The sequence below is a fragment of the Octodon degus genome, unplaced genomic scaffold (genome assembly GCF_000260255.1).
Source record: "Octodon degus isolate 3935 unplaced genomic scaffold, OctDeg1.0 scaffold00061, whole genome shotgun sequence".
NCBI lineage: Eukaryota > Metazoa > Chordata > Mammalia > Rodentia > Octodontidae > Octodon > Octodon degus.
The window spans coordinates 4,177,012-4,204,661 of record NW_004524637.1 but is presented as its reverse complement, the minus strand read 5'-3'; the positions used below and the strand labels follow the sequence as shown (position 1 = coordinate 4,204,661).

The window sequence follows — 27,650 nt, the reverse complement described above, 5'->3', positions numbered from 1 at the left end:
TACAAGCACAATCAGAGGGGCAGCTCCACTCTGGCCCGCCGCCACCTGTAATCACTCTTCTTGGACCTTGGTAAAAAATAAGCAAAATGCATTTAATTTTAATAAGTATGTCATTATTTGGCTTTGTAAATCAACTGTGTCTTCATTTCAAGGAAGCAAGTAAGAGTGGCTTAAGCTAATTTACATAAATATGTCACTCCAGTCTATGAATTTATTGTATTAATCAGTAGCTAGGGGAGCAGTTCAGTGGTGAGGTCTTATCTGGTGTGCATGAAGCTCTAGGTTAATCAGCAGCACAGGACTGCCACAAAAAAATAATAAATGGAGAGGGGAGGGCAGGGCAGGGCAGGACAGGACAGGACAGGACAGGACTGGACCGCCCGTCTCCACCCACCACACACGTACCACAAGAAGTGTTGATGGTGTCACGGAGCTCTGCGTACTTCCACTTGCTGAGGTCGTGTTTCTTGGTGCCAGCAGCAGCCTTGGTGGCTTGGACAGCAGGGCCTCTGTAATTATTATATAAGTTTGCACACTGAAACTGGAACCAGTAGTGCAACATTGCCTAGGGAAGCAGGAAAATCAGCTGGGGAACTGGAAATAACTGCTAGAAGCATGAAGGTCTTAGAACGAGGGCTGCAGTGCAGCCCAGAGGCAGGGCAGGGCAGCCCAGCGTGTACAGGCCCTGAGCTTCCCAGCACCAGAGAAGCCCTAAACACGACACTCAGGATGCTCAGTAAACCGGAATTCTCCAGTGTGGCATCTGATAAACGCATCAGGCTTTATATCAACAACAGCACGGACTTCCCCTGCATTTGTTTAAATACAAACATTTAAAGTTGTAAAATATGCTTCTGTGTTGGGAGCCACTAACTGATCGTATGCGCGAGGGCAGCACAAGGCCAGAGCGCCTAAAGCTTCACGTGACACTGCGTCAGTCTCGAAAACCAGCATCCTGCCTGCTCATTTTCCGCCATTAGTCACCAAGCAACCTTGTGTCTCCCGATACTGACCCCGCAAAGGTACAAATAAACACCCCCACTGGGTTGTCAATCGATCAGGCCACAGGCCACCACCTGACCCAGCTCGTTTTCTTGTTTACCTTCTCCTCATTCCTGCCACTGTTTCTCCCTAGGGTGCCGGAGACACCAAGGAGTCCCTGCATTTAGTGTACGAGATAAGCAGGCAGCAGGAAGGCTTCCCCAGTGTGTGTGGAAGGGGAGGAAGTGCACCACTTGAGCCAGCAGCCAGCGCAGGCCTGCGGTGTGCCGGCACCTCGGGGGTCCAGCGTGGGGATGAGGCACACTAGAGCCAAATATGGGTTGACTAAGGCCAGAAAGAGAAATAAGCTTTGAGAAATAGGTTTGAGAGAAGGCAAAAAAGGAGAAAGTTATATAGAATTAACAGTTTCAAGAACCATAGGTGTTGGGCTGGGAATATAGCTAAGTGTCACGAGCGCCTGGCAAGCACAAGGTCCTGAGTTCAATTCTGGTACAAAAAAAAAAAAGAACCACAGACATTTATACAGCTGCCTATAAAAATGTTTGTTGCCTTCTTGGTTCTGATATTTACTTTGCTTTCTAAGACCACCACAAAGGACTCAGCATGGAGTACTATTTTAAAATCAAGTCTTGAATGGGACAAGGAAGGTGGAACACAGGTAACCACCAATGGAGTTTAAACCCTCTAGCTTTGCACAATTAGATAAAAAAGGAAAAAAGAATTATTTTAAATTGCAAGTGGAGGCCGGGGAGATAGCTCAGTAGAATAAGTGCTTGCCTGGCAAGCACAAGGTCCTGAATTCAATCCCTGGTACCGCAAAAATAGATAAATAAACAAACAAACAAACTGCAAGTGGCTAGTTCCAAGTGGCCTGCTGGAGCTGCTGGTGGGAGGGGCACAGGCTGGGTTCAGGGAGGGCCCACGTTCTGGTCCTAGGCAGACCGAGCTAGGGTTTCCCAGTTGCCTGTGCATCTACACACCTGGTCCAGCCACAGAGGGCTAAGGACTACGGCACATGTGGCCTCGGCAGTCGCCACACACGCTACTGCCACGGAAGATCTCTTTGCCTCATGATAGTGTCACCCCCAGCAAAAACAAAACATGCACTGGTCAGAGCCACAGCAACAGCTGACATACAGGGTGGCTGCACGCAGCAGCGGGCTACAGGCCACAGCCCGTGTCGCCTGAGGGGTGGGGCTGTGGGTCAGGCAGCCCACTCCCACTGCTAGCAGCTCACCCAGGCCTGAGGCAACAGGGCAAAAGCTGCGACTGCAGTTGGAGCCCCAGTGCAAACAGGTCTCCAAGTCTGTGCACTGTCATCGCTGCTGATGATACAGGGAAAGTCAGAATCATATTTCGATCTATTCAAAACACTGTTTAAATCAGTCCAGATTCTCCTATTGCTCAACTGGTCATTTTTTCTTTGACAAAAATTTAAAAATTAATGGGGCTGGCCAAATAGCTCAGCGGACTAAAGCACCTACCAAAGCAGGCACAGGGGCCAGGGTTCGATCCCCAAGCTTGTCATGCCGCTGAGATGGCAACTAGGACTAGGCGTGGTGGCATGCGCCTGGAATCTCAGCTCTTGGGAGGCTGTAAACAGGCAGATCACTACGAGTCCGATCTAGTAGTGAGACCCTGAACACCCGGTAGACCCCTCCCTAAAAATACAAAAAATAAATAAATAAAAATAAATAAACAATTAAAGAGAATATATTAGGTTAAAAAATAAAAATTAATTATTGAAAACAGAAAAAAAAAAAAAAGGGGGGCTTCCAAACAAATACAAGCCGGAAGAAAGGTGCTAGACTCCTGACCTGGAGGGACACAAAGGGCTGTTCCACCAAAAGCAGAGTCTCACAAAAAAGCAGAAAATTGGGCTGGGAATACAGCACAGTGGCCCAGAGCCTGCTTGGCAAATGCAAGGCCATGAGTTCAAATCCAATACAAAGAAAAGAAACAGAGTGGTTCTCTCTCCATTGCAACTGACAACAAAGGAGAAGCTTTTACATTTTCCCCTTAAGGTCATTCATTTTAAAGGCTGCTCCATTCTCAAGACAAAAAGTTTGCCTTTAGTTAAAAAAAAATCATATTTCCTTAAGATTTATAACAATGGGGCTATTTTAAAAGATTACTTAAAGCTCTCATGATTCCTAATAAGGCTGATTACCTGTTTCACAGTCTTAAATTAAACTGGCATAAAAAGGCTCTGATAGTTTACAAACAAATACAATAGAGGTTTAGAGTGCAACCTAAAAACAGTAAGATTTGGAACAGTGGCTTGACTTTGATGTCCCACGTAAACTGTGGCAGGCCCAGGGGTGGCCTCCAGCTGGTACAAGCTATGCCAGGCTATGATAACTTCTTCACATTTGGGCCTACTTACCCAACAAAAATACATCGTGCTCCAAACTATTCAGATCAATCTTTCATGATTTTCTGACTTTATTTGGTAATATTAATTGGCTCCATCCAGATTTTGGGCTAATTTCTCTGGTGTTACTAATTGCCATCATCCTTCAGATAAGTTAAATTAATTTGCTTTTCACAGATAGGTCATATTAGGTTAAGGGAGGCTGTGTGAGGGCTTCCTCTTCAAAAATATAGGATATAGGTTTCTCACCATACAATCAAAATATAATTACAAAAACAAAAGGGGGGATTAATTCATCCAACTTCACTTGGTGATATCTACCAACATTTTACAAAAGATAGAAGCACAGCAACAGAAAGGTAATTCAAGCAGATAAAGCCAAAAAAAAAGGTAATGTGGATAGAGGACATGCTTGTGCTTCTCCAGAGAATGCTCAAAGACCTATCTGGGTGCCACAGTGTGCCACTGTCAAGCTCTATCAGAAGCCAGGTCTTGAGAATAAGTTAACAACGATGAGGCTGGATTCGACTTGGGGCCAATAAAAGAACTGACAAAAAGAAAATCTAAAGTCTAAATACAACATATAGAGATAACTAAGCTGAAAATATTAAGACACAATAAAATACAAAAATGCATATTAATTATAAATAAAAGACTCTATTCCAAATTTTTCTCATAAGAGATCTCTGTTAATTGATAAATAACAATATGACTAGCTTATAATTATAAATATCTAAAAATTGTAATAGTCACTGTAATTCAATTTGGTCAGAAATACATTTGAGTGCACTCTGATTTTGCAAAGATGTTCGTTTGGGTATTCTGTGTATTTGTGTACATGTTTGTGTGTCTGTTATGGTTTGTATCTAGGTGTCCCCCAAAAGCCTTCTAGAGTTTGAGCATGATCCACTGGGATTATGGGTGATCCAAGGGTGGGATTATGGGTCTGAGTGCTACACCCAGCCTGAGGAAGAGAGCTGGAATGTAACGTGAGAGAGACAGACTTCCTCTCTGCTTTCTCCATCACCACTGTTGCTGCTACTCCTCCCAGGTGCTCTTGCTCTTTGCTGCCGCCATGAACTGCTACCCTCTGCCATGTGCCAGTCTGCCTTGGACCAGTCGAGTATGAACTGAAACCTCCATTCACTATGAGATAAATAAACCTTTCCTTCCTTCCTTTATTTTGCGTGTCTGATATTCGTCCCAGCAACAAGAGAAGAATAACTGGGACAGGTCATTCTGTGAACAGCTGTTTCTCTTTTATTTGAGTTCAAGTTTTTCTCTTTTTGATTATTTGTTCCCAATATAATTTGGAATACAGACTTAAAAGCATGCTTTCTTCTGAGTTACCAACTGGTCTAAGTGGTATCAAAATTGGTTTACTCACAGGTTATCAAAAAAATTGAGATAATTAACAAAAATTCCTTACAGCGGGGAGAGACTGTTGGACAGAACTCCATTTGGTGAAGAGAGGAGTGACCAACCTTTACTCATTAAAAAGGAGCCCCAATAATATCCACAGTCTCTTGGGAACCATCTACAATAATGGGTCATTGCAAAAGATAAAAGTTTTTCAGGAAAATTACAATAAAGTTTTCATATGTATATGGCAATTCATTGTAAAGTTCATAGTGTATTAAATGTATTCATAATTCTAGATGTACTTCCAAAATGTAAAACAAAGACTGTGTCTTGTGATAAGATGTTTCTTGCATATCTCATTAAAGGATGACAAATTAAGTAAAAGCTTCTTATTTATTAAGTAGAGATCATGGTTAAGAAGGTATGTTATGTCAAAATGAAAATTTCTGTCACAAAATGTCATCAGGATTGTCATGCTGCAAAGTTATAAAAGGTTTTGATCTCTGAATTTATGTGTAAAAATATATAACTTGTCTGTTAACATTCTAAAAATAAAGATATTCATATTAGTTAGAAAATAACAGTTCCATTTTATGTCCAAGATGTTTAATATTCAGACAGCAAGTAGTGATAAGCTTACTTCCTATATTACCCAGTAATGTCATTAAGCTTCTCTTCTGCATGTTTAACAACTGAGGTTTGGAGACCAAAACTTAGAGAGATGGCTAAGAGCATAGCCAATCTTTCGGCCCATTCCTCCAAGGTCAATGAAGACTCAGGACATTAAAAAAAAACAAACCAAAAAAAAAAAAACAAAAAAAAAAAACCCTATACTGTCACATCCTGTAACTTAGCTGAGCCTCTGATTTTCTTTTTTTTCTGGTGGAACCTGGGATTGAACTCAAGCCTTTGCACTTGCCAGGGAAGCGCTTATTCTACTGAGCCATCTTCCTGGCCCCAAGCTCTCTGATTTTCTGATGAAGATCATTATTGATGGGACCACAGAGGAAAGTGATCAACAATATATAGTGTGCTTAAAGAGAGTCACCTAGAGAGAAAACCACCTCAAGCTTTCACAAAAAAAGAACTTGATCAAGCAATGGCTGTGATTCATCCAGATGGCTGACACTGCCAACAAGATTTAAGAGGTGCTCTACATGATTCCGAGGTAAATCCTGAGACTGAACTGAACTTGTCAGATAGTAAAAAGTTCTTTTTTTATTTATAGGTTCTGCTTACACTTAGTCTTAATAATCCAGCAGGAAAATATAACAATGAGGTGTAAAAAAGTAACGCCATAATAATATGCTAAAGTATAGAAGGTTCAAATCAGTAACTTCTTACAACTGCCAGCTGTACTGACAATTCACTGTTAGGGACTACTGGATTATAGGCTTAATTTGTTAACTGTATACTGGCATCAAAATCCATGGACTGGCATCAAGAATACAAAGGTCTTCTACAGAGTTCTCCAAACACGGCTTCTCCAACTGCAGACGAATACCCATCATTCATGCCACAAGGGAGAGAGGCTGGGAGCCACTAAAACTGGAGACTGGCCATACGTAGGAGGGCAAAACAAGGCCAGGGTACCTAGAGCAGACGAACTACCTCAGTCCCAAAAAACATCCTGCCAGGGCAACATCAGCTATTAGTCACCAGGCAACCTTGTGTCTCCTAACACTAACTCAGCAAAGGTATAAATAAACATACCTACTGCTGATCTTGGGGTCATTTACCATCAGGCAAGGGACCACTGCCTGACCTAGCTGTTGTCTTCCTCTCTATCTTTTCCTCATGCCTGCTTCTGTTTCTCCCCAGGGTACCAGAGACAGCAACAAGTCCCTACATTTACATTTGTTTTTCAAAATCAAGAAAAAAATTCTCAGCAGGCGGAAGACTGTGAGCAGCATGCCCGTTGGTGGCCTATCCTTGAGCCACAGGGTACACAGCGCCATCACCGGCAGAGACATGGGACAGCATGGCCACGCACACTCCTGGCCTGGCACCTCCTGGGCATCGGGCATTCACGAGGGCACACAGATGGGCCCACTGAGATGGTGGCAGCAGAGCCCATGAGACAGGCCGCAGGCCCTTGGAGAGACACACAGAGGCAGATGGACCACGGCCCCCCTGGGGAGTCCTAGTGACCACCAGCCCCGCAGGATGCTTCACAAGGCTCACACTGTGTGCGCCAAGGGCCAAGTGTCCCGTCTCTCCCCGTGTAGGAGGATCTGGATGACAGAAAGGTGTAAGTGTCACAGCTCAAGGACTTGTGGCCAGGCTGAGGTCTCACTCTGTCTGAGATCACTCATCAAACAATATACCAACATGTCTTTCTTTAAATGCATTTAGTGAGGGTGTGTGGGGTCTCACTATGTAGATCGCACTTGCAGCGATCCTCCTGTCCCCAGCCTCCCAAGTGCTGGGATCACAGGTGTGCGCACCACGCCCAGTCTCAGTCCCAGCTCAGCGCACCCTAGGGGCAGGGCTGGCATGGCATACTGGGGATGCACCCCAGCCCCTGTGCTCTGCCTAAACAGGCGCTTTAGTCTGCTGAGCTCTCTGGCCAGCCCTAACATTTCTTCTCTGTAATAATGAATGTTATTTTTCAGCCAAGGATTATACTTTGCACATGACAGAAACTTAGGAGCAAGTCACAAGGTTTTTAAGCTCAATGTCACATATAAAAAGTTTAAAAAGCACATCAGATGTCAAAACAGGAGGAAGTACAAATGTTATAACAACTAAGTACTGAAGAAATGAAACTGCTTCCTGCATAGCACATAAGCAAGTCTCCCTCATTACCTACTACTGCAAAAACATGTTCTTCCTCCTAAGGAGAAATATACTACTTGGAAATAACTATCTACTTCTATGACTTTATAATTGGAAAGATAACATCAATCCTAGCAAAGAGTCAAAATACAGATCACTTAATACAACTAATGCTACTGAAAAACTAAATTGAAGCTAGTTGTGGTAGTGCAGGCCTGTAATCGCAGCACTTCAGGGCCCAGGTGGGAGAGTCCCGCGGTCCAGGCCAGCCGGGCACTCTGGTCACTTTACAGGATCCTGCCTTAGGACAGGGGAACTACACAGAGCTGTGGGGACAGCTCAGTACGCAAGCCCCGGAGCAGTCTCCAGAAATGCCCCTCCTCAGTCACACGACAGAAACTTGGAATAATGTTACTGTCTTCCTCAAGTGAAAGAAATTACTTTCGCTATTAAGCGTAAAATGAAGTAAATAAGGGATCTTGGCTGGGGAGACAGCTTAGCAGCACCTGCCTGGCAAGTGCGAGGTCCTAAATTTGATCCCCGGCCCAGAAAAACTAAAAAAAGGAATCTTGGCCTCTTTAAAAGGCTTATGGGTACTTTCATTCTAAAGAACAAAACTGGTGTATTTCATACTGCATAAAGTATTTCTGTCGGAAAGAACTGTCAGTTACACACAAGACTAGCTGAACAATAACAAGTAGCCATTAGTACTTCCTGTGTTTTTATGGTTAAAATTTGGCTTAGGTTGACTACAGAATCTATACTCTTCATAAGCAGTGTGACTGGCAATTTTCCACGTAGCTTTTTATTTTTACTTTGCTCAAAAAAGCCAGCTGTATGACAGCAAGCTCTCTCTGCTACTCTTAACAGTAAAGCATGTTTCAACTCTTATTGAAGTATTTATATAATATAAATATGATATAATATAATATAATATAATATAATATAATATAATATAATATAATATATATCCCATTCAATCAACTGACCAAAAAAATTTTTCTCTTTTTTCCCATCTCTTTCAGGAGTCTTTTCTAGGATGACAACTGAAAATTATGGGTTTTGTTGTTGCTTTGTCTTTTTCTTGAAAGGGAAAGTTGATTTACATAATATACAGTTTTACAGAGGGTCTGAATATACAGTTTTTAAAAACATTGAATCTGAATTATTACTGCTTAAAATATCATTTTAACAGCACCAGCTTTTCACTCACATTATTCAAACAAAACTACACCTGCTAAGAAACACATTCAGCCTCGGCAGCAGCACATGAAGGCTAAATGCTCCCCACCTTCGACCCTGGAATTATCAGAATAGGAAAGCAAAGTGTCATTACTGATTATTAAACTTGCGACACAGACAATCATAGCAAAATTGACTTGATTTTTAAAAATGCTTTCAGCAATTTTAATTAACTTGTAACTTCAAAACCGAAGATCACAATGTTACTGATTGACACCCACTTTAAAGCAAATGGGCCATGACTGCCCAAAAGCCACTTGCTCTGGGAACGCGACTGGCACCAGCACTCCTCACCGCGGCTGCGGGGCAGAGCCTGGCACAGCCGCACGCTCCCTTTCCTCCCGTCAGAGAGGCAGGCAGACGCCCACACTGGGGCTGGGAGAAGCACCCCTGCCAAGCCCATGAGGAACAGCACAGGGGCCCCAGGGAAGGGCAACCCCCAAAAGGTTGCTTTTTCTCTCGCTATGGCAGGACAGTAGGAGAGAAGTAACAACATCTTGCACAAAAGTTATGTGGACAGAATGGGCTATTTATACAAGAGGATCTAGTCCAATAATCAGCAGTGATTTTAATGTATGATTTTGAAGTGAACATACTTCCCCAAATACAATGCACTGACCTACACAAAAGCTCTGACATTTCGCTGGCCATTTGTTCCCTGTAAGAAAAATGATTAAAACACTGTAGTTATACACAAAGCAGATTACATAAATTGCTTAAGACACCTCAAGCACAATAAAAATTTTATTTTACTATATCCATTAGCCATTTACCATCATCTTTGTAAACAGCCTACAATATACTTTTAAACAAATCCATTAATAAAAATGGCAACATTTTCACCTAAATAAAGTTAAAACTGCTTGAATGCACCTCACTTTTGTGATGCACACTTTTACAGGAAAACTCAGAAGAGCCGCTCTGCTTCTGTGGCTTTCACGCAGAGAACACAAGCAGCACATTCTAAACCCACACCAGAAGCCCGGGAGGACGTGGTCCCACAAAGGCCGCCGCACCAGAGCTGCTTGCTAAGTATTAATCAGATGAGGCGCGACAGTGGTAAACCACACTGTTGTCTTCCACAGAGCTTAACTAAGAACCTGATGTATTCAAAGCTCTAAAATTACAAATCAAAGCATGTTTTTAAAAAAGAAAAAAAAAATCAACGTAAGCAGTTAAGTGAAAGACGCATTTTAACCTTCCAAGGATAAATACTTTCCAAAAGCAAGAACTTACTTTTCTTTTATTACCCAGGAGAACGGAACTCGTCTCCATTCTGGCTTACTTCTAGAAGGCTGTGTTGTGCTCACGAGCACTTGGTTAAGGAGGTCCCCTACTTTGCTGGCTAGCCCCGCTCCGCTCCCCTCTCGGGAACCACCTCTCCTTCACCCAGAGCCCACTGGGCTCCCAGCCTGCAGAGAGGAGGTGGGCGCTCGGCTCAGGGCGCCCACGCAGGCGCGGCACCTCTGCGCCAGCGTCCTCACCGCCACGCGGGTGAGCAACTCAGAAAGGCAACCTTCCCTACCTTAGAGAAAGAACGCAAAGGAACCCCACACAAACACCGCTGGCACAGACTGTCCTGTGAGCTACACGCACATCAGCAATCTCTCCTGCAGCTCAGGGAGCGCTCCACCGTGCGAACCTCCCACCCCAGGCGTGCTCTCTCCGCGGCCCACCTGCGCTCGCCCTTCTCCTAAAGCCTCCTCTGCCTTGTCTCTGAAGGCGGCAGCTCGGGCAGGCGCCCTGCGCTCTGCAGAGCCACAGCGACCACGCTACCGCACGCGACTGTCGCTCCGCTGGGCCACACTCCCTGACTCACGCCCAGTGTTGCAGAACCCGGCCCGCCACACAGCACACTGTTCCCCGGGCAGAACTGGCCTGCACCTTGAGGCGCTTTTCTCCATCTGACTGTGCTAAACCGCATGCAGACATTGACAACTGGCATCAGACACCAATGCAAGACTGACCCAGTTCAAGCTCAAATGGTACCCTGAAGCGGCTGTCCTCATGGAGAAAGGAGAGGCAGTGCCTGCTCGTGGATATTTTGGGAAGTTTCGGTGCTGCTGAGGTGACCAGGTGGGTGTGTGCTCTGGGCAAGGGCTGAGATGTGGATTAGGAATGCTAAAAGCCCTGCATAGGAGGAACAGTACCGTAATCTACATGTCTTAACACTTCTGCCAGACTTACAAAGTAAAACACACACATAACATGTCCACCAAGCTTTACGTGTAAACAAATGTTTCTGCGTAGTTTCAGTAGTTTTTCTAGGAATGCACGCACTGTGTAACTGAGAAGCAATCTATGCTCAGCTCTGTTTGGAATCTAAGTCACAAGTGTTCCCAACTCGTGGCCTGCGCTCCTGTATGCCTTTCATGTGCAGCTGAGGCACCCGGGGTGATTCTAGGCACAAATACGAGACAGCTGACGGTGTCTTCCACTGTAACCACACAAAGCACTTTCATATCAAACTAAATTAGTATTTTATTATAAATAATGCTTTTATTTCTCCTTTATGTGTACTTTTGGAAAGAATTCCTGTTATTTACCTAGTTTACATCATTTATAAAATGTTTTTTATTGGTACTTAAGTCTGAGTTGAAAATAATCACTACAAAGATTATAGTGGAGTCCTTAAAACTCAAAATTCTGATTTATATATTCTAAAATATTTTACTTATGTATAAAATATATTTTATTTATATTCCAAATGTTAATAGATTCTATCTCTAGGAAGACTTACATACAAAAAAGTAACAGGATTACAATCTACTTTAAATAGTAGAATTAACTATCATAAATATTGAAAACTAAGTACACTGCTGATTCTAATTTATTCCTCCTCACCTGCAACTACGAAGATGTAAGGTAAGGGCTAAAAGCATGTAAGACAGAGCAGTACTGCCCAGGGAAATGGCTCAGCAGAGTAAGCGCCTGCCTGGCAAGCACCGGGTCCTGAGTTCAATCCCCAGTACCGCAAAAAAACAAAAAAAAAAGGAAAGAAACAAAGTTCCTACATCCAGTGGAATTCCCCATCAAAGCAGCACTACAGTTTAAACAAAGACTACACACAAAGGGAAACCGAGTCATAAACTACTGTAATTCAGCACTGAACATCTTCCCCAGGAAATAAAAGAAGGATTTATCTTATTCTTTTTGTAAGAAGGAAGTAACCTAAAATTTACTCCCAGAAACAAACTATTTCTCTTTCCAAAGTATCCACAAGCTATTTTTTAAAACGTAAAGGGAGATGACATACGGTGTCATTTTGGGTCTTGTTCCATCCTCTCTGTGGAAAGAATACATTTCAGTTAATATCATGGCCAACACTGACTTGTAAAAATCTCAGCTGTGTAAATGTATGGTGTTATTACTTTACTCACTGATTTAAAAACTTCAATCACCTCTAATCCACATAAAATCATTCAGAATTTTGGTGCTTTTTAAAAATCTTATAAGTATTATAAATCATTAATTATAATTATTATAAAGGAATAAATTATCTTCAGTAAAAATTAAAGAGCAAATACATCTAGATTGGAAATTTCATATACTGTGAGATTCATTTCTAAAAGAGTCTGGGTATTAATTTATAATTTCAGGTAAGTTTAAATCATCACGTTCATCAAGGGTCATGTGTAATTGATTAGGATTATATTTTAAATGTGGAAAACAATTCTTACTTAGAAGTTATGTGGCAGGAATACAAGCTGGAAAAATAACTTACAGTTTTTACTGAAGCAGAATCCATCGACCGGCATTAATATGTCACAAAACCCAAGAGCAACCTTGACCTCTAACAGGTTTCCTTGGAGAATTATCACACATAAGCATGGTACAGAAGAACTCGTTGCGGGTAAAAGCAAAAGAAATGCTTAGCAATGTTCACGTAGAGCCCACTGCGTAAGGCCCAGCTAGCACCAGGGAACATCTGCCAGAGCACCCTCATAATGAAATGCTGGAGCTCATGGCCAGAGCGGGACAGAGCCCAGGAGGGGAAGCTGCCAAGCAGGCCGCAGGCCGCAGGCCGCAGGCTGCAGGAGAGCGTGAAAGCCCGCACAGACAACCAGGACTCACGCTTCAGCCTTCCGGGGGCTGCACAGCGCCCCTGTGGCCTCACGACCTGGCTGAGGTGCGGCACAGTGCCTCCAAGCCTGGCCTGGCTCAGGGACAGTCACCCTGGGACAGGCACCTTTCTGAGACAGCCCGGGACTGCACAGGCAGAGCGGCCAATGTGAGCCTGGTGTTCCTCACATACATAAGCACAGCAGTGCGTGCCAGGGATGTCAGGGATGCCTCGGGACCACACCCCTGCAGGGGCCTAGCCTCAAAGCGCAGCAGTAATGGGACACAAGCTAAGAGCCCACTATGGATCAATGCCCACTATAGGGCCTCGGGCCTACAGTCACAGCATGACTCCCGGGGATGTACAACTCAGGCTCCGAAGGTTCTCAAGTAGTCACAGCAAAGCATGTGAGGGCAACTTCACACACCCTTTGCCTTCCCATCTATGCTTTCAGCTAAAGGAAATCTAACAAATTAAATTGAAATTGCTTTATAATTTAAATCCAGGTTGTTTCTTCCTTTTGAAAGGAAATGGCTCCCTCTAGTGGTTGTAATTTAACAATACTGGTGTTTCTGTTTGTTTCTGGGAGTTTTTTGGGTTTTTAGACACATGGTCTCCCTTCGTAATTTAGGCTGGCCTTGAACTCACTATGTAGCCCAGGCTGGCTTCCAACACATAGCAACTCTCCTGCCTCTGCCTCCCGAGACTGGGATTACACACATGCACCACCACACCTGGCCTTCTGGTTGTAAGCTGTATTCGGAGGTTATACACGCTGAGTGTTGCTCAGCACACACAGCACGTGTATCTACATGTGGAGGGGCTCTGACAGCTAGTTTTGCCTTCTTTTAACAAATAAAGAAATCCAAACACATGAGCATGGTGGCACACACCTGTAATAGCAGCACTCTGGGCAGATGAGACAGGAGGATCACAAATTCACCTCAGCATGAACAATTTGGTGATTTACATCAACCTTGCCTCAAAATTTTTTTAAATTGTGAAGGAGCTTGGGATGCTGCTCAGCCCAGAGAGACAGCTCAATTCACAGCACTGCCCACACCAAAAAGAATCAAAAGAGCTGCTTCTATATTCTTTTAAAAAGATTAAAAATAAAATAAAAGCAATTAACCACTAGGAAGAATGTATGCAGTGTGTTAATTATTGAAACTGTCCTACCAATTTGATTTGAACTGTCTCATTGCTATTTGCTTCTCAATAAAATTATGAAAATAAAATAAAAATACATAATTGGGCCAGGGAGATAGCTCAGCAGCACAGCACCTGCCTGTCAAGCACAAGTTCCTGAGTTCAATTCCCAGTACCAAAAGAAAAAAGAAAAAAAAGATCAGCATTTCCAAACAAGATGATAGGAAACTAACAATGGTTATTATAGCGTGTATTATTATCTTCGAAGTAGCTGCTCAGATTATCAGATACACGCATGCAAAAATGATCAAACAGTGTAAGCACTAATTGTTCCTTTCAATAAACTAATAGAAATTAGTAGTGCAATTATCTGAGCTATCTTGTGTATATTTGGGTTTTCTGAGACAGGGTATGTCTCACTACAAAGCCCCGGCTGGCCTGGAGCTCAAGGCAATCCTCCCGACTCAGCCTCCCAAGAGTTGGGACTACAGGCATGTGCCACCACATTCAGTTTATAGTCTAAGCCTATATGAAAAAGTCTAAGTCTATATGAAAGTCTATATGAAGTCTATATGAAAAAGTCTAAGTCTATATGAAAAATAACTATACTTCATACAAAATATTTCCTATCACTTCCTACAAAATATTAACAATCCATATTTTTTCTGCTCCCCTATAATGTTTACAGAGCATTCAGAAATCTGAGAAGCCCAACTGTGATTAACCTGTTTCAGGAAAGGAATTCCCTAACACTGGGGGTTAACATTCCCTCAAGTGCTCAGGTAAGTGAGACATTAGAACAGAAGCCTAACCTCAAATACACCAAACTGCACTTCTCTCCACGTTAAGCTGCGCCTAGAACCACATCTCCACCCGATGCACACACACACTCTTCCGTACCCGATTCACGGGGCACCCCCGTTCTGGGGAGATTCACGGGGCACCCCTGTCCTGGGCACTGCGCGGAAGGTGAGCCCCGCCCGCCCGGGGCCAGAGCGCGGCCGTACCTGCGCAGTGCGGGGTCTGCTGGGGCATCCTCGCTGATGAGCTCCGCCTCGCTGCGGGCAATGCGCAGCGCCAGCTCGCGGTCCCGGCGCTCCTGCTCCAGCACGGCCTGCTGCTGCGACTCCTCGGCGCGCTGCTGGGCCAGCTGCTGCTCCACCTCGGCCTGCGGGCGGGCGCAGAGGGCAGCGGTTGCTTGCGCGGAGCCCTGCCCGGCCCCACGGCCGCGCCACGGGTGCCCACTCTTCCGGAGCAAGAGGGTGCGAGGACCCCAAAGTCCGGCGACTCTGGGCGAGCACGTCAGGCATGCGCGCCCCCCTGCTGCGTTGGCTGCGACACGCACGCTGCGGACACCACGAAGTCGGGTGCTGGTCACCTGGGGCCTACCAGGGACGCCTGCGCAAACACGCGCAAGCTGGGGCGCGGTGGAGGGCATCAGCACCAGGGAACACACGCATGCTGCGGACACCGGGAAGTCGGGTGCTGGTCACCTGGGGCCTACCAGGGACACCTGCGCAAACACGCGCGAGCTGGGGCGTGGAGAAGGGCATCAGCACCAGGGGACACACACGCTGAGGACACGGCGAAGTCGGGAGCTGGTCAACTGGGGCCCACCAGGGACGCCTGCGCAAACACTCGCGAGCTGGGGCGCGGTGGAGGGCATTAGCACCAGCGCCTGCAGCTGTAAGACCTCGGAAAACATGAAAGTGTGTTCTGCGGCCCTACCTGCCCTCCCGAGAAGCAGCAACGCTAGCACTGACTGACCCGGCTCCACACAAGCTGCCGGATCCAGCTGCTGTAGGAGAAGAGCTGGGGCTCCCGGTCACTCACGGCCACTGCCTCGGCTCCCACAGGAGACAGGGCCGGATGGGAACTCGGGCCCCACCCTCCGAAGCCAGCCTGGGACCACTGCAGACACTGCCTTTGGCCCAGGGACTGAAATGGCACTAGCTCAGTGAGCAAATCCAGTCAAGCGCTTATCCTACTGAGCCATCTCCCCGGCCCCCAAATCAAAAATAACATTTACCTAACACAAATTATTTTTGTACTTACAGTATCCTTTCAGGAAGAATATTACTTTTTTTTTTTCTTGTGGAACCAGGGATTGAACTCAGGCCCTTGCGCTTGCCAGGGAAGCGCTTATTCCACTGAGCCATCTCCCTGGCTCCTAGCACGCAAATCCAAACCTGACTTCCACTTTTGAAACTGTGTAGATTATATTCTGATAGGAAGTCCACTCTGTACGTACAAACCTGAATTCGTCTTTCATCATCTTCCCTTTTCTTTCTTTCTTCTTCTTCTTGTTTTCTCTTTGCTTCCATCTCAAGTTTCCTTAAAAAAAAAATCCCCAAGATTCTTCAAATATAACAGCAAATAAATTCTCCACTGGGCAAATTAACTACTAATACACAAGGTAACAGTGGGAACTTAAACCAACCTGTTAGCCACATACATACTGACTTATTTTGAATAAAATACAACCTAATGCTACTGACAGTAATTCTCAAAGCGCACAGATTGTATTACCATTAACGCCTCCAGATGACCTTGAATGTGAAGCCTACCTGCAAGGCCTTAGTTATGGTAATTCCTTCTTTTCCCTCTCCAACTGGACAACACACATTCATTCTCCTTATGTATCAGGGGACTCTTCCAAAATGCTACCAGCTTTAAAATTACAGAAAAGTACAAGTGCCTCTTGCTACCTTATAAAACAATAAACAGGTCATTTCTAAGGAGGAGAAGGAGAAGAGGAAGAGGAGGAGGAACAGGAAGAAGGAGGAGAAGGAAAAGAGGAAGAGGAAGAGGAGGAACAGGTAGAAGGAGGAGGAGGAACAGGGAGAAGGAGGAGGAGGAAGAACAGGGAGAAGGAGGAGGAGGAGGAACAGGGAGAAGGAGGAGGAAGAACAGGTAGAAGGAGGAAGAGGAGGAGGCAGCGGTGGCAGCGAACAGTTCAGATTTCAAGTTCTGAAATATTTTCCTACACTTTGCCTGGCTGCATATGACAAATCCAAAAGTCCCAATTAAAAAGTCATGCTACAAATGACAAACCCACAGCCACTGGCATAACAATTGGGAGAACCTGAAAGTATTTCCTCTAAAGCCAGGAACTCTTGCTGCTCTTCCTAAATGGACCACTACAAGCTTCAGCCAGAGCAATCATGAGAAGGAAACAAAAGGCATACAAACAGGAAAGGCAAGAGTCAAATCACCCTTGTCTGCAGACAATACAATTCCCTGCTCAGAAAACCCGAAGCTCCCTTAAGGACTATGGGCACTGATGGGTGCATCCAGTAAAGCAGCAAAATACAAAACCACAGAGAGGGCTGGGGAGACAGTCCGGTGGTCTAAGGGCCTGTCCTGCTGTCCACTGAACCTGGGCGTGGTGGCGCACCTCTAATCCCAGCACTCAGGAGGCTGAGACAGCAGGATCACTAAGGGTCCGAGCTGCAGAGTGAGACCCTATACCAAATAAGATTTTTTTAAAAAATCAAAACCACAAAAAGTCAGTTGCTGTTCTATGCACTGACGAATTTCCTGAGAAAGAAACTATGAGAGCAATTCCACGCACAACAGACTCATAAGAAATAAAATACCTAACTTTAACTGTGGAAGTGAATGAGCCCCACAGTGAAGAAACCCTAAACAGTGGAGAACAATACTTGGACAGATTTTCATGGACTGAAAAAATGAACATCGCTAAGATGTGCAGACTACTCAAAGTAACCTGTAGATTCCTGCAATCTCCATCAGAACACCAGAGACATTCTCCACAGAATTCGAAAAGACAACTCAGATAGACAGATAGACAGATAGAGAGATAGGTAGGTAGGTAGGTAGGTAGATAGAGATAGAGATAGAGATAGAGATAGAGATAGATAGATAGATAGATAGATAGATAGATAGATAGATAGATGAACGGACAGACAGACAGACAGACAGACACGGAAGCACAGAAGGCCCTGAATAGCCAAAGCAGGCTTGTTCAAAGACAGCAAAGCAGGCAGGAACATCACAACACCTAACTAATACCAACCAGTACACACTACAGAGCTACAGTAACCAAAAGCGTAGTACTGGCATAAAACCAGAAGCCCAGAGGAGCTGGGCACTGGGACACATTCCTGTAGTCCCAGCACTCAGAAAGCTGAGGCAAGAGGAGGCCCAAGTTCAAGGCGCATGGCAGCCTAACTTACATAGCAAGAGTTCAAGGCCAGCCTCAATTAAGTAACAAGACCCTGTCTAAAAAAAAGGAAAAAAAAAACAAAACAAAAAAAAACTATACAACAGAAAAATAGACTAGAACAAAGAAGTCCACACATCAAAAGCCAGCTCTTGTTGATTCTCAACAAAAGTGCTAAAATATTCATGGGAGAAAAAGCAAGCTCTTTAACAGTGCTGGAGAGACTGGATCTCCACACACAGAACAATGAAACTTGACCCTACACCTCACATCCTGTAAAACAAAATCAACTCCAAAAGGAAGGAATAGAAGGATAGAAAATAAGGACAACAAAAGAAGGCTGAAATCTAGCAGGGCAGGCACTGAGTCTGTTATCTGTGCCATTGTACCTAGGAATTATGTAACTTGTTTATTATGTTCACAGTTAAGAGTCTGCCTTGAGAGACTTTGGCTCAGGCTTTTTGAAAAGTACTGTAGAGAAATTGGGGAAGGAGTAATTATGTTTTGACTTTAAATAGGACACTTATAGCTTGCTGGGTTAAATTATTAAATTGTTGATGTATTTGGAGGTTAAAAAATAAAATAAAGTACAAATATCACCTAAAAATAAACCAACCCTAAATGGATCAAAGATCTCAATGTAAGACCTAAACTGAGAAGATGAGGAAACACTTCATAACACTGGTACAGGCACTGATTTTTCTGAAGACGCCAAAAGATGAGGTGGGCAGCAAAATAGGATCACATCAAACTAATGTTTGTGTACAGCAAAAGAAATCATCAGTAAACTGAAAAAACAACCCACAGAATAGAAGAAAATACTCACTAGCTGTTCACCTAAGACAGGCTTAATATCTAGGATATATAAAGACTCAATAGCAAAGTAATCTAATTTTAAAATGGACAAATAATCTGAAAAGACACTTCTCAAAAGAAGAAATACAAATGACCAGTGAGTATATGAAAAAACACTCAATATCATTAGCCACCAGGGAAACGCAAATCCGAAGTACAAAGATACACTGTCTCACCCGGGTTACAATGGCCACTATAAAAAACAGAGTAACAAATGTTGAGAAAAGGTAAATCATACATTATTACTGAAGAATGTAAGTTAGAGAAGAGCTACCACAGAAATCAGAGGTGGAGTGTTAGGCTGGCATTCAAATTTCCTTTTTTTTTTGGGGGGGGGGAGGGGTCTGGCTCAGCCTGCCCTGAGGGCAGGGCTGGCACAGCATGTGGTGCCAGGGATCGAACCGTGGTCCCCTGCACCTACCTAAGCTTGCCTAGGCAGGTGCTTTAGATCACTGAGCTATCTTGCCGGCCCCCTTCATTTTGATTAACACATGCTAAGTGTATACCTAGACAGGAGTCACTGATACTTGTCCACATGCACACAGTGAGCCTGCGTCCTACTCAAGCTGCCCTAGGCGCCCAAGAACAGATAAATAGGTAAGGAAAATATGGCATATATATACACAGGGGAATACTATCCCATCATAAAGAATACAGCTGGCATGGTGGTACGCGCCTGTGGCTGGGCCAGGAGGATAGCCAAGTCCAAGCCCGGCCTAGGCAGCAGATTGACTTAGCGATCCTGTCTCAAAATAGAAAGTATTTTGAAAGGAGCTGGGGACATAACTCATTGTTCCAGCCACGGAGTCAATGCTCAGTACTGAAAAATAAAGGGGGTGAGGGGTGGGATCTACCTTTTACAACAGAATGGATAGAGGCACAGGTCATGTGTTAAAGAAAACAAGCCAGATAAGGACAGACAAGCACCGCATGCCCTTGCTCATATGTGGAAGCTTTCTAAAAATGTCATCCTGAAAATCCAGTAGTGACTACTCAGGCCTGGTGCACAGGGAGAGGGAAGGGGAGACTGGGTGGGACGCAGGCTCACTGCATGACATGCGCAAGTGTCAGTGACTCCTGTGAGATATGCAATAGGTATGCATTAAATCAAAGTAGGAGGAGGGCCAGCTATAAAGCTCAGCAGATTAAAGCGCCTGCTTAGACAGACACAGGGGTCAGAGGTTCGGTGCCCCGCTACCCTACCAGCCCCACCCCCAGGGAACACTGAGACAGGGATTGAGACTGGGTTTGGTGGCACGCACCTGTAATCCCAGCACTTGGGAAGCTGAAAACAGGTGGATTGGGGCCGGGGAGATGGCTCAGTAGAATAAGCACTTGCCTGGCAAGCGCAAGGGCCTGAGTTCAATCCCCGGTTCCGAAAAAAAAAAAAAAACAGGCGGATCACTACAAGTACTACGAGTCCAATCTGTGTAGTGAGACCCTGCACTAAATAAAAAAAAACAAAAACAAAAACAAAAACAAAAAAAAAAAAAAAAAAACCAGGAAGCCTGAATGCCAACATACCACTGAAAGTTCAGACTTTCAGACTTTGGAAACTACTCCACCTGTAGTTAAAATCCTTCTCAGTAATAACATTTTAAGTAATTATTACAAAAGTAGCTTATATTCTATTTTCAAATTTATCCTAAAATTAATCCATCACAGTAAGAATGTGAGTCTAGGCGCAGTCTCAGGGCGCCACCCACAGCGAGCCTCCCTGCGCCCCCGCCACACAGCGCTTACATCCTCCGCTCCTCCTCCTCCTTCCGACGGCGGCGCTCCTCCTCCTCGCGCCGCTTTCTTTCCTTTTCCATTTCTTCTTGAATTCGCCGCAGCCTCTCTGCCTCCTCCTCCTGCTGCTTCTTTTTCTGCAGCGCGCTGAGAAGTTCCTCCGAGCTCCGGACCAGCGCGTCGTACTCCTTCTGTATCTGCTCCCTGGTCATCATCGTCGACTTGGAAGAGCGAGCACACAGTGACTCTCCCTCCTCGCGCATCTCGTGCACATCACTGCTGAGCCGCACACGCAAAAACCGCTCGAAAGGGCCGGCCAAATAGCTCAGCGGACTGAGCGCACGCACGCAGGCTCAGGGGCTGGGTGTTCGATCCCCAGCCTGCCAAGTCGGCCCGCCCCTGGGGCGCACTGAGCCAGTGATTGAGACTGCGCGCGCCTGTAATCCCAGCTCTTGGGAGGCTGTAAACAGGAGAATCACAGGAGTCCCATCTAGTAGTGAGACCCTGAACACCCTGTAGAGCCTTCCCTAAAAAAACCGCCCTGAAGAAAACGTAACGCTACGTGTTTCCCACCACGACCTTTTAAAAACCCTACCCCAATCTGTATATAAAACAGCAAAACAGTAGAAAACTGGTGAGCAATAAACCCATTAGCTTTGCTTTACTGTTTGAACATTACATAGCATTCAAACTTAAGCATTAACGCTGCACACAAATATCCAACTATTTTTAACCAATCAAATCATCAATATCTGAATATATAACTGTAGATAAAGTAATACAATTGCAGTTAAAAATTCCTTTTAAGGAATGATTTACCTAGCTAGGCAAGTCTACTGTTTAATAATATGGTTCAAATGGTACCTACGGAATAAAAAAGAAACTACTACTTGTATCTTAAAACTTTAATTTTCCTAAGTTGGCCTTCAAAAAACGCGGGTGGGTTTACGACACACTGACACCGATGGCTCACAGAGGACGGCGAGCGCCAGCTTTAGGCGGCAGGCGCCTGCGGGCCTTCTCCTCCTCCTCCCGCTCTGCTGCCGCCCCACGAGTCACGACTGACTCACTGTCTACACTAATCGTCTTTGTAGAACGTGACACCCGGCTTACTTCAAGGTGCTAATGCCCACGTAATCTACTAAACTCTGAAACTAGTTGAGGAAAACAGGAAAATCCTAAAATATAACTGAGGAAAAGACATGAAGAGAAACATGATTAAGAAACATACAGAAAAACATTTCAATCCCACTAGTCATCAAATAATTAAAAATCAAAAAATTGGCCCTACTTTTTCCTACAAAATTGAAGATGAAATCAGTTACCATTTTTATGTCCGTTAAGTGACGTTATGAGCCCTCTGAGGCCAGTGTGTTACCATGGACAGAGCACACAGTCAAACAGCACAGATACAAAACGAAATGTGCATTATGGCTGAAATTATGTGAGAATATACACACGTGAGATTCCAAGTGGGACGCGCAGCAGCACACTAGCTGAACACGTTAGTGTGGGGCATCTGGGGCCTTCGAAGGTCTTCACATTTTCAGTAATGTTAATAATTTACAAATTAAGCTTCCGCTGGGGCTGGGGAGGAAGCCCAATGGTGCAATGTCTGCTTAACATGCTATAAGGCCCTGGGTTTGACCCCCAACCCTGCCACAAAGAAGTAATAAAATAAAAATTTTAACTTTTAGGGAGAAAGGCATAAAATAAATTAAAATAATTTGCACTAATCCTGAGTCATGACTATGCAAAAGCCTAACAACAAAGTATAGTATTTTTTTCTTTTTCTGTGAGCGGCCTGAGGTGACCTGCAAAACTGGTTCCCTACTCTCTCAACCCAGAAAACCCCACAAAATCATGCAAATCAAGAGGCTCAAGTCTTCACGTTCACTTTAAGAACACGCGTGAAACTGCCCAGGCCCTCAGGGGTATGCCTGAGAGACCACCAAGTATCTCAAGGATGTCACATTAAAGAAGCAATGTGTGCCATTCCAGAGTTACAGTGGTAGAGTTGGCAGGTATGCCCAGGCCAGACAGTGGGGCTGGACGCAGGGTCGGTGGCCCAAAAAGAGTGCTGAATTTTTGCTGCACGTGCTTAAAAATGCAGAGAGTAATACTGAGCTTAAGGGTTTAGATGTAAATTCTTTGGTTACTGAACATAACCAGGTGAACAAAGCACCCACGATGTGCTGCCATACTTATAGAGCTCCTGGCCAGATTAACCCGTCCATGAGCTTCCCCTGCCACACTGAGATGATCCTTACTGTAAAGGAACAAATTGATCCTAAACCAGAGGAAGAGGTTGCACAGAAGAAAAAGATATCGCAGGAGAAACTGAAGAAACAAAAATTCATGCCACGGGAAAGAGTGAAGCATAAAATAAATGCAAATAAAATTTAAAGAATAGTATTTTCACTCTTTCAAAAGGAAAATATTTTTCCTCACAAAAGATGAGACTGTATTAAAAATGTCTTTTTTACACTGCAACTAACGACATTTTTCAAACATAGAGAAAAGAATATAAGCACCTACCTGCTGACACTTTACACCTTGAAAGAAGATGCCTTTCTACACAACCCCACAATCAAAAGACACCAAATTACATAAAAGCCCAAGTCGTTTGGGCAACATGACACACCTTAATCGTGGCCATCAGAGAATCGATAGAGACCTCCAGGGCCTGCACCTGCTTGGTCACCTCCGGCTTCCCATCCTTGAGTGCGCTCACCACCTCGGTAAACCTGTCCAGCCGCTTCTTCAGGGCGCCCACCTTCACCAGGCCGTCGATGCTGGGGACAGGCAGAGTACACTCACTGCCACCGCTCCTCACAGCTTCTGCGTAAACTAAACGCTACGCGCAGACACCGGCCTGTCCCTTCTGTTTCCATTATTATCTAGTGTTCTCCCTCTTACAGGCTGTTCTACTGAGGCACCCGCAGGGGCAGGAAGGACACTGATGCCTGCCCTCTACGTTTAAGCTGAAAACCAAATATTCAAATCTGGTATTTAAAGAAAGTATTTAACAATCTCTGAAGAGAGATGACGTTCAGACATGCAAGTTGAAAAAGTCTAAAATAGTAATAAAAATTCAAATTTAGAATATTTTCTAAAATTAAGTCTATAGTGAAACAACTTAATTCCATGGATAATCTTGAAAATAATGGTCAAAATATTTTTAAACATCAATCTGACATTATTAAGAAACTGCAATCACTAAAAGAACTAAAATAATAGCTCAACTATTTACTGCAACCTATAGAAGTATGTATTCACATTTTTATAAGTTATTTCAAATCTTATAGAATGAGGCAAGAAACACATAAATTACCTAAAATAAGTATTACAAATAACAGGCTAAAATATCATTTTACAAACAGCATGCTTTACACAGATCTAAACTGCTTTCTTCGCATTCACTGCTGTTGACGGCCTACATGAGGACAACCAGGTCTGGGGCTGGTGGCTGCGAAAAGACCTCCCTGTGTGGCCCTGACCGGCCGCCCGCTCTCGGCCCTCCAGCTCAGCCTCCCTAGTGCTGGATCGCAGGGAGGCATCACCAGCCGGCTGGGACTCCACTTTGCAGGGTTCTTCAGGTTCCGGCCACCTTACCGTGGTTTGTGTCTCCTTTTGCAGAGCCACATCCGAATAGTTTTCTGCATTTTTACGCAAGCTTCTGCTCGGTATTTTATTTTGTTTTTCACTAAGAGTAAAATGATTTTAAAGTTCAGTTAAAATTGGACAAATGATATCTATTTTTAAAAAACTATTCATTTTTACAAATACAACTCTTAAGCAATATGAAATCTTGAACATACTATACCTTTTCTCTTTTTTTTTTTTTTGGTGGAACCAGGGATTGAACACAGGCACTTGCGCTTATTCTACTGAGTTATCTCTCTGGCCATCCTGAACATACTGTACCAAATACTAAAATCATAAAAGTTTTAACCTGTAGAATGGTTTCTTAATACTTCTTAAAAATAAAAGGTATACCATGTATGTGGCTGGGGTCATACTTTAAATTCATTATTTCCTTATTATGCTACATTACTGATTCCCAAACTGTCCCACAAGCATTTGCTCTAGTCAGTGTGAACATATGCCTTTCAGAAAGGATTACCTGGGAATCAGTTTAGGAGAGACATAAAATTGTCCTCTTTTTGGAAAATCACAGCGAGCACACTGGGTTAGGCCTCTGAGAATCCTACAGTAAAGGAATCTTTCATCTGCAGAAACCCAGAAACCCCCCGAGTGCTCCACCCTGAGAGGCGCTCCCCAGAGCACCTCACCAGCATCCTACGGGCCTGCCTCTCTGCGTTCTGGCCTCAGTGCGGCTGCATGACAGACCAGACCCAGGTGATTCCACTATAAGGTGTTCTCTTTCATAATGCAGCATATGAAACTGAAAGCACTGAACTACCATGACAAATATCCTTATATTTTATTTGGGAAATGAAAGGAAAAAAAGGCTCAGTTATCTCTTTGTCCATATTCACAAGTGTCTAAAGGATCTCAACAATCATCTTTGTTTTTATTATTCCTTTTCATGGAGCCAAATGAATTTTCTTTTTCTATTCATAAGGAATGTATTACTGGATCCATTTCATGTACCCAGCACTATGTCAAGTACTCTTGTATGGGCAGCAACTACAAATTTAATCCAGTTGCGGATTCCCAAATACAGTAGCTCTGAACAACTGCAGGCTTGCCACAGACAACTGAAAGTTGCTGTGACTTGGCAGAAACAAACAAAAGTGGCTCGCTGCAACGTATCAGAGAGGAGAGGTCCGAGGGACTGCGACGACAGGAGGAAACCCCACACTGCGCGGTCCTGAAAGATTTGAAGACCTCTCACTTTGCCCATTACCGAAAGATGGTGACCTAGAAAGGCTTTTAGCTTAGGGCCTGGGACCTACTGAGGCTGCAGGATGGGGAGAAAGAGGATCCATGAAGAAAAAGACAACAAAAAAGCAACCACTCGCAGTATCTGGAGGTGAGATCACCCCAATCTGATAACTGATAAGATCTCAGGGGTAGGGGCCTGCCCCTTAGCTCAGTTGTTTAAGTGGCTGCTTCAACAAAGCAGTCAGCCTCAGGTTGCTGTGGTTCAATCCCCACAACTCCACCCAGCCAAACATGCCCTGAAGGCATTCTAAGCCAGCCCAAAAAATCCTTCTAAAAAAAAAAATTAAAAAAAAAAAAAAAAAGATCTCAGGGGTAGAAAAGGAGAGACAATTGTGTTCTTGAAATTTCTGCCATGTGTACATAGATGGCAAACAGGCAGAAAAAGAGAAAGAAAAAATGAAGAGCTGGGCACGGTAGCGCATGCCTGTAATCTCAGCACTCAGAAGGCTGAGGCAGGAGGATCACTGGGAGTTCTAGACCAATGGGGCTACAAAATGAGCTCAAGGCCAGCCTGAGCTGCACAGCAAGAGCCTGTCTCAAAAAGACAAAAAAAAAAAAAATTAGGGCTGGCCTGTACACAGCAAACTAAAGCACCTGCTATGGCACGGCTAAGTAGCCAGAGTTTTCTCTCAGGGCAGGCTGTGCCAGCCCCGCCCCAGACACACTGAGAAGGCAACTGAGACTGGGCATAGTGGAGCCCGCCTGTAGTCCCAGAACTTGGGAGGCTGTAAATACGAGAGTCATTATGCGTCCAATCTACGGAGTGAAACCCTGTAGACCATGCAGACCCTGCCCTAAAGACAAGAAAAAAAGAAATCAATAAAAAGCTAGCCTACTACACATTATGTAGGGGGCCCTGCCTGAGGACTCAGCAACACAGCAAGGCCTAACATCCTGGCCACTGCCCAGCATGCCTGAGACGGCACAAACCAGCACACGTGCACACAAGAGCTCGGGAGGGAGGGAGCACTCACGCTTGATGACGGACAGCGCACACCACTGCACTTTCTTCCAGCGACTGCAGACCAGCCAGTGATTGACTCTTTTAACCAGCTCTGCTAAGTGGTCAGGGTCTGACTTCATGATCTGATCAAACTCCGCAAACTAGGAGGAAAAGTAGTTTATGCCAGCATTAAAAGATAAATGTACTTCAACACACGGGAAAGTGAAACACTAACATCTGCCTCCGAAATCCCACTTTCTGGCAGGGGCTGCAGGCCAGCCTGGTGGGTGGACAGCGCACTGAAGCAGTTGACGCCTGCCTGTCCCTCGCCTTCAGGCTCTCCGAGAGGCAGAGAAGGGCACTTGTTTTTAAGTAGCAGATTCAGTAATAAATGTAGAAAAACTTCAGAGGATCAGCAAAAAGGTCTGATCAGGGAAAAAAATAGAGAACTGATGTATTTTCGAATGGGCTCATCCATATTCTCAGATGGCCATATACAACTTTTGATAAGTGAAGGCCGCCTATGCAGTATCAGGTACCAAAACTATTCTGTCTCTCTCAACCCCCAGCCTCATTTTGGAAAAAGATTTAAGACTTGCTACTGAGAGAATACACAGCACAAATAAAATGAATAAAACACTGTTTCCATTACTTATGACAAAATTCCAAAATGATTTCTATTCTTTACCAAATATCCCACCTAGTGTTTGGACAGGATATCCTGTCTGCTTCTTGTGCTATGGATTTTATTTTTTCTGAAGGATGTAATTCTTAATTAAGAATTTCTCTGAAATAAGAGAAATGTTGAGTTTATGATAATTATGAATCCTTAACACTAAGACAATTATGACATTTATATATTCATTTTTGTTAATATTTTATCATTTAATAATAAACAATTATGTATAATAAACTTAAGTGCAATAATAATCAAGCACATACACTAAGCTCACGTTTCACCCCATGTTCAGACATGTGAAATCAAATTTGTTATTCACATTTTCAGACACTAAAGATTTTTTTTTTTTTTTTTTGCTCTGAATGCCCTCAGGGG

At 44.2% G+C, this 27,650-nt stretch overlaps 1 protein-coding gene across 1 annotated transcript in view; it reads right to left on the bottom strand.

Annotated features, from left to right (window-relative positions):
- Myo6 (myosin VI) overlaps window positions 1-27,650 on the bottom strand; it is a 165,690-nt gene that overhangs the window by 8,549 nt on the left and 129,491 nt on the right. Inside the window, exons 23-32 of the mRNA XM_023718672.1 lie at window positions 26,628-26,757; window positions 24,358-24,448; window positions 23,387-23,537; window positions 20,755-20,963; window positions 16,226-16,304; window positions 14,978-15,138; window positions 12,439-12,465; window positions 12,015-12,044; window positions 9,378-9,416; window positions 406-509 (exon numbers count right to left, since the gene is read on the bottom strand). Of these exons, the coding sequence (XP_023574440.1) occupies window positions 406-509; window positions 9,378-9,416; window positions 12,015-12,044; window positions 12,439-12,465; window positions 14,978-15,138; window positions 16,226-16,304; window positions 20,755-20,963; window positions 23,387-23,537; window positions 24,358-24,448; window positions 26,628-26,757 (1,021 nt within the window). The remainder of the gene's footprint in view (window positions 1-405; window positions 510-9,377; window positions 9,417-12,014; window positions 12,045-12,438; window positions 12,466-14,977; window positions 15,139-16,225; window positions 16,305-20,754; window positions 20,964-23,386; window positions 23,538-24,357; window positions 24,449-26,627; window positions 26,758-27,650) is intronic.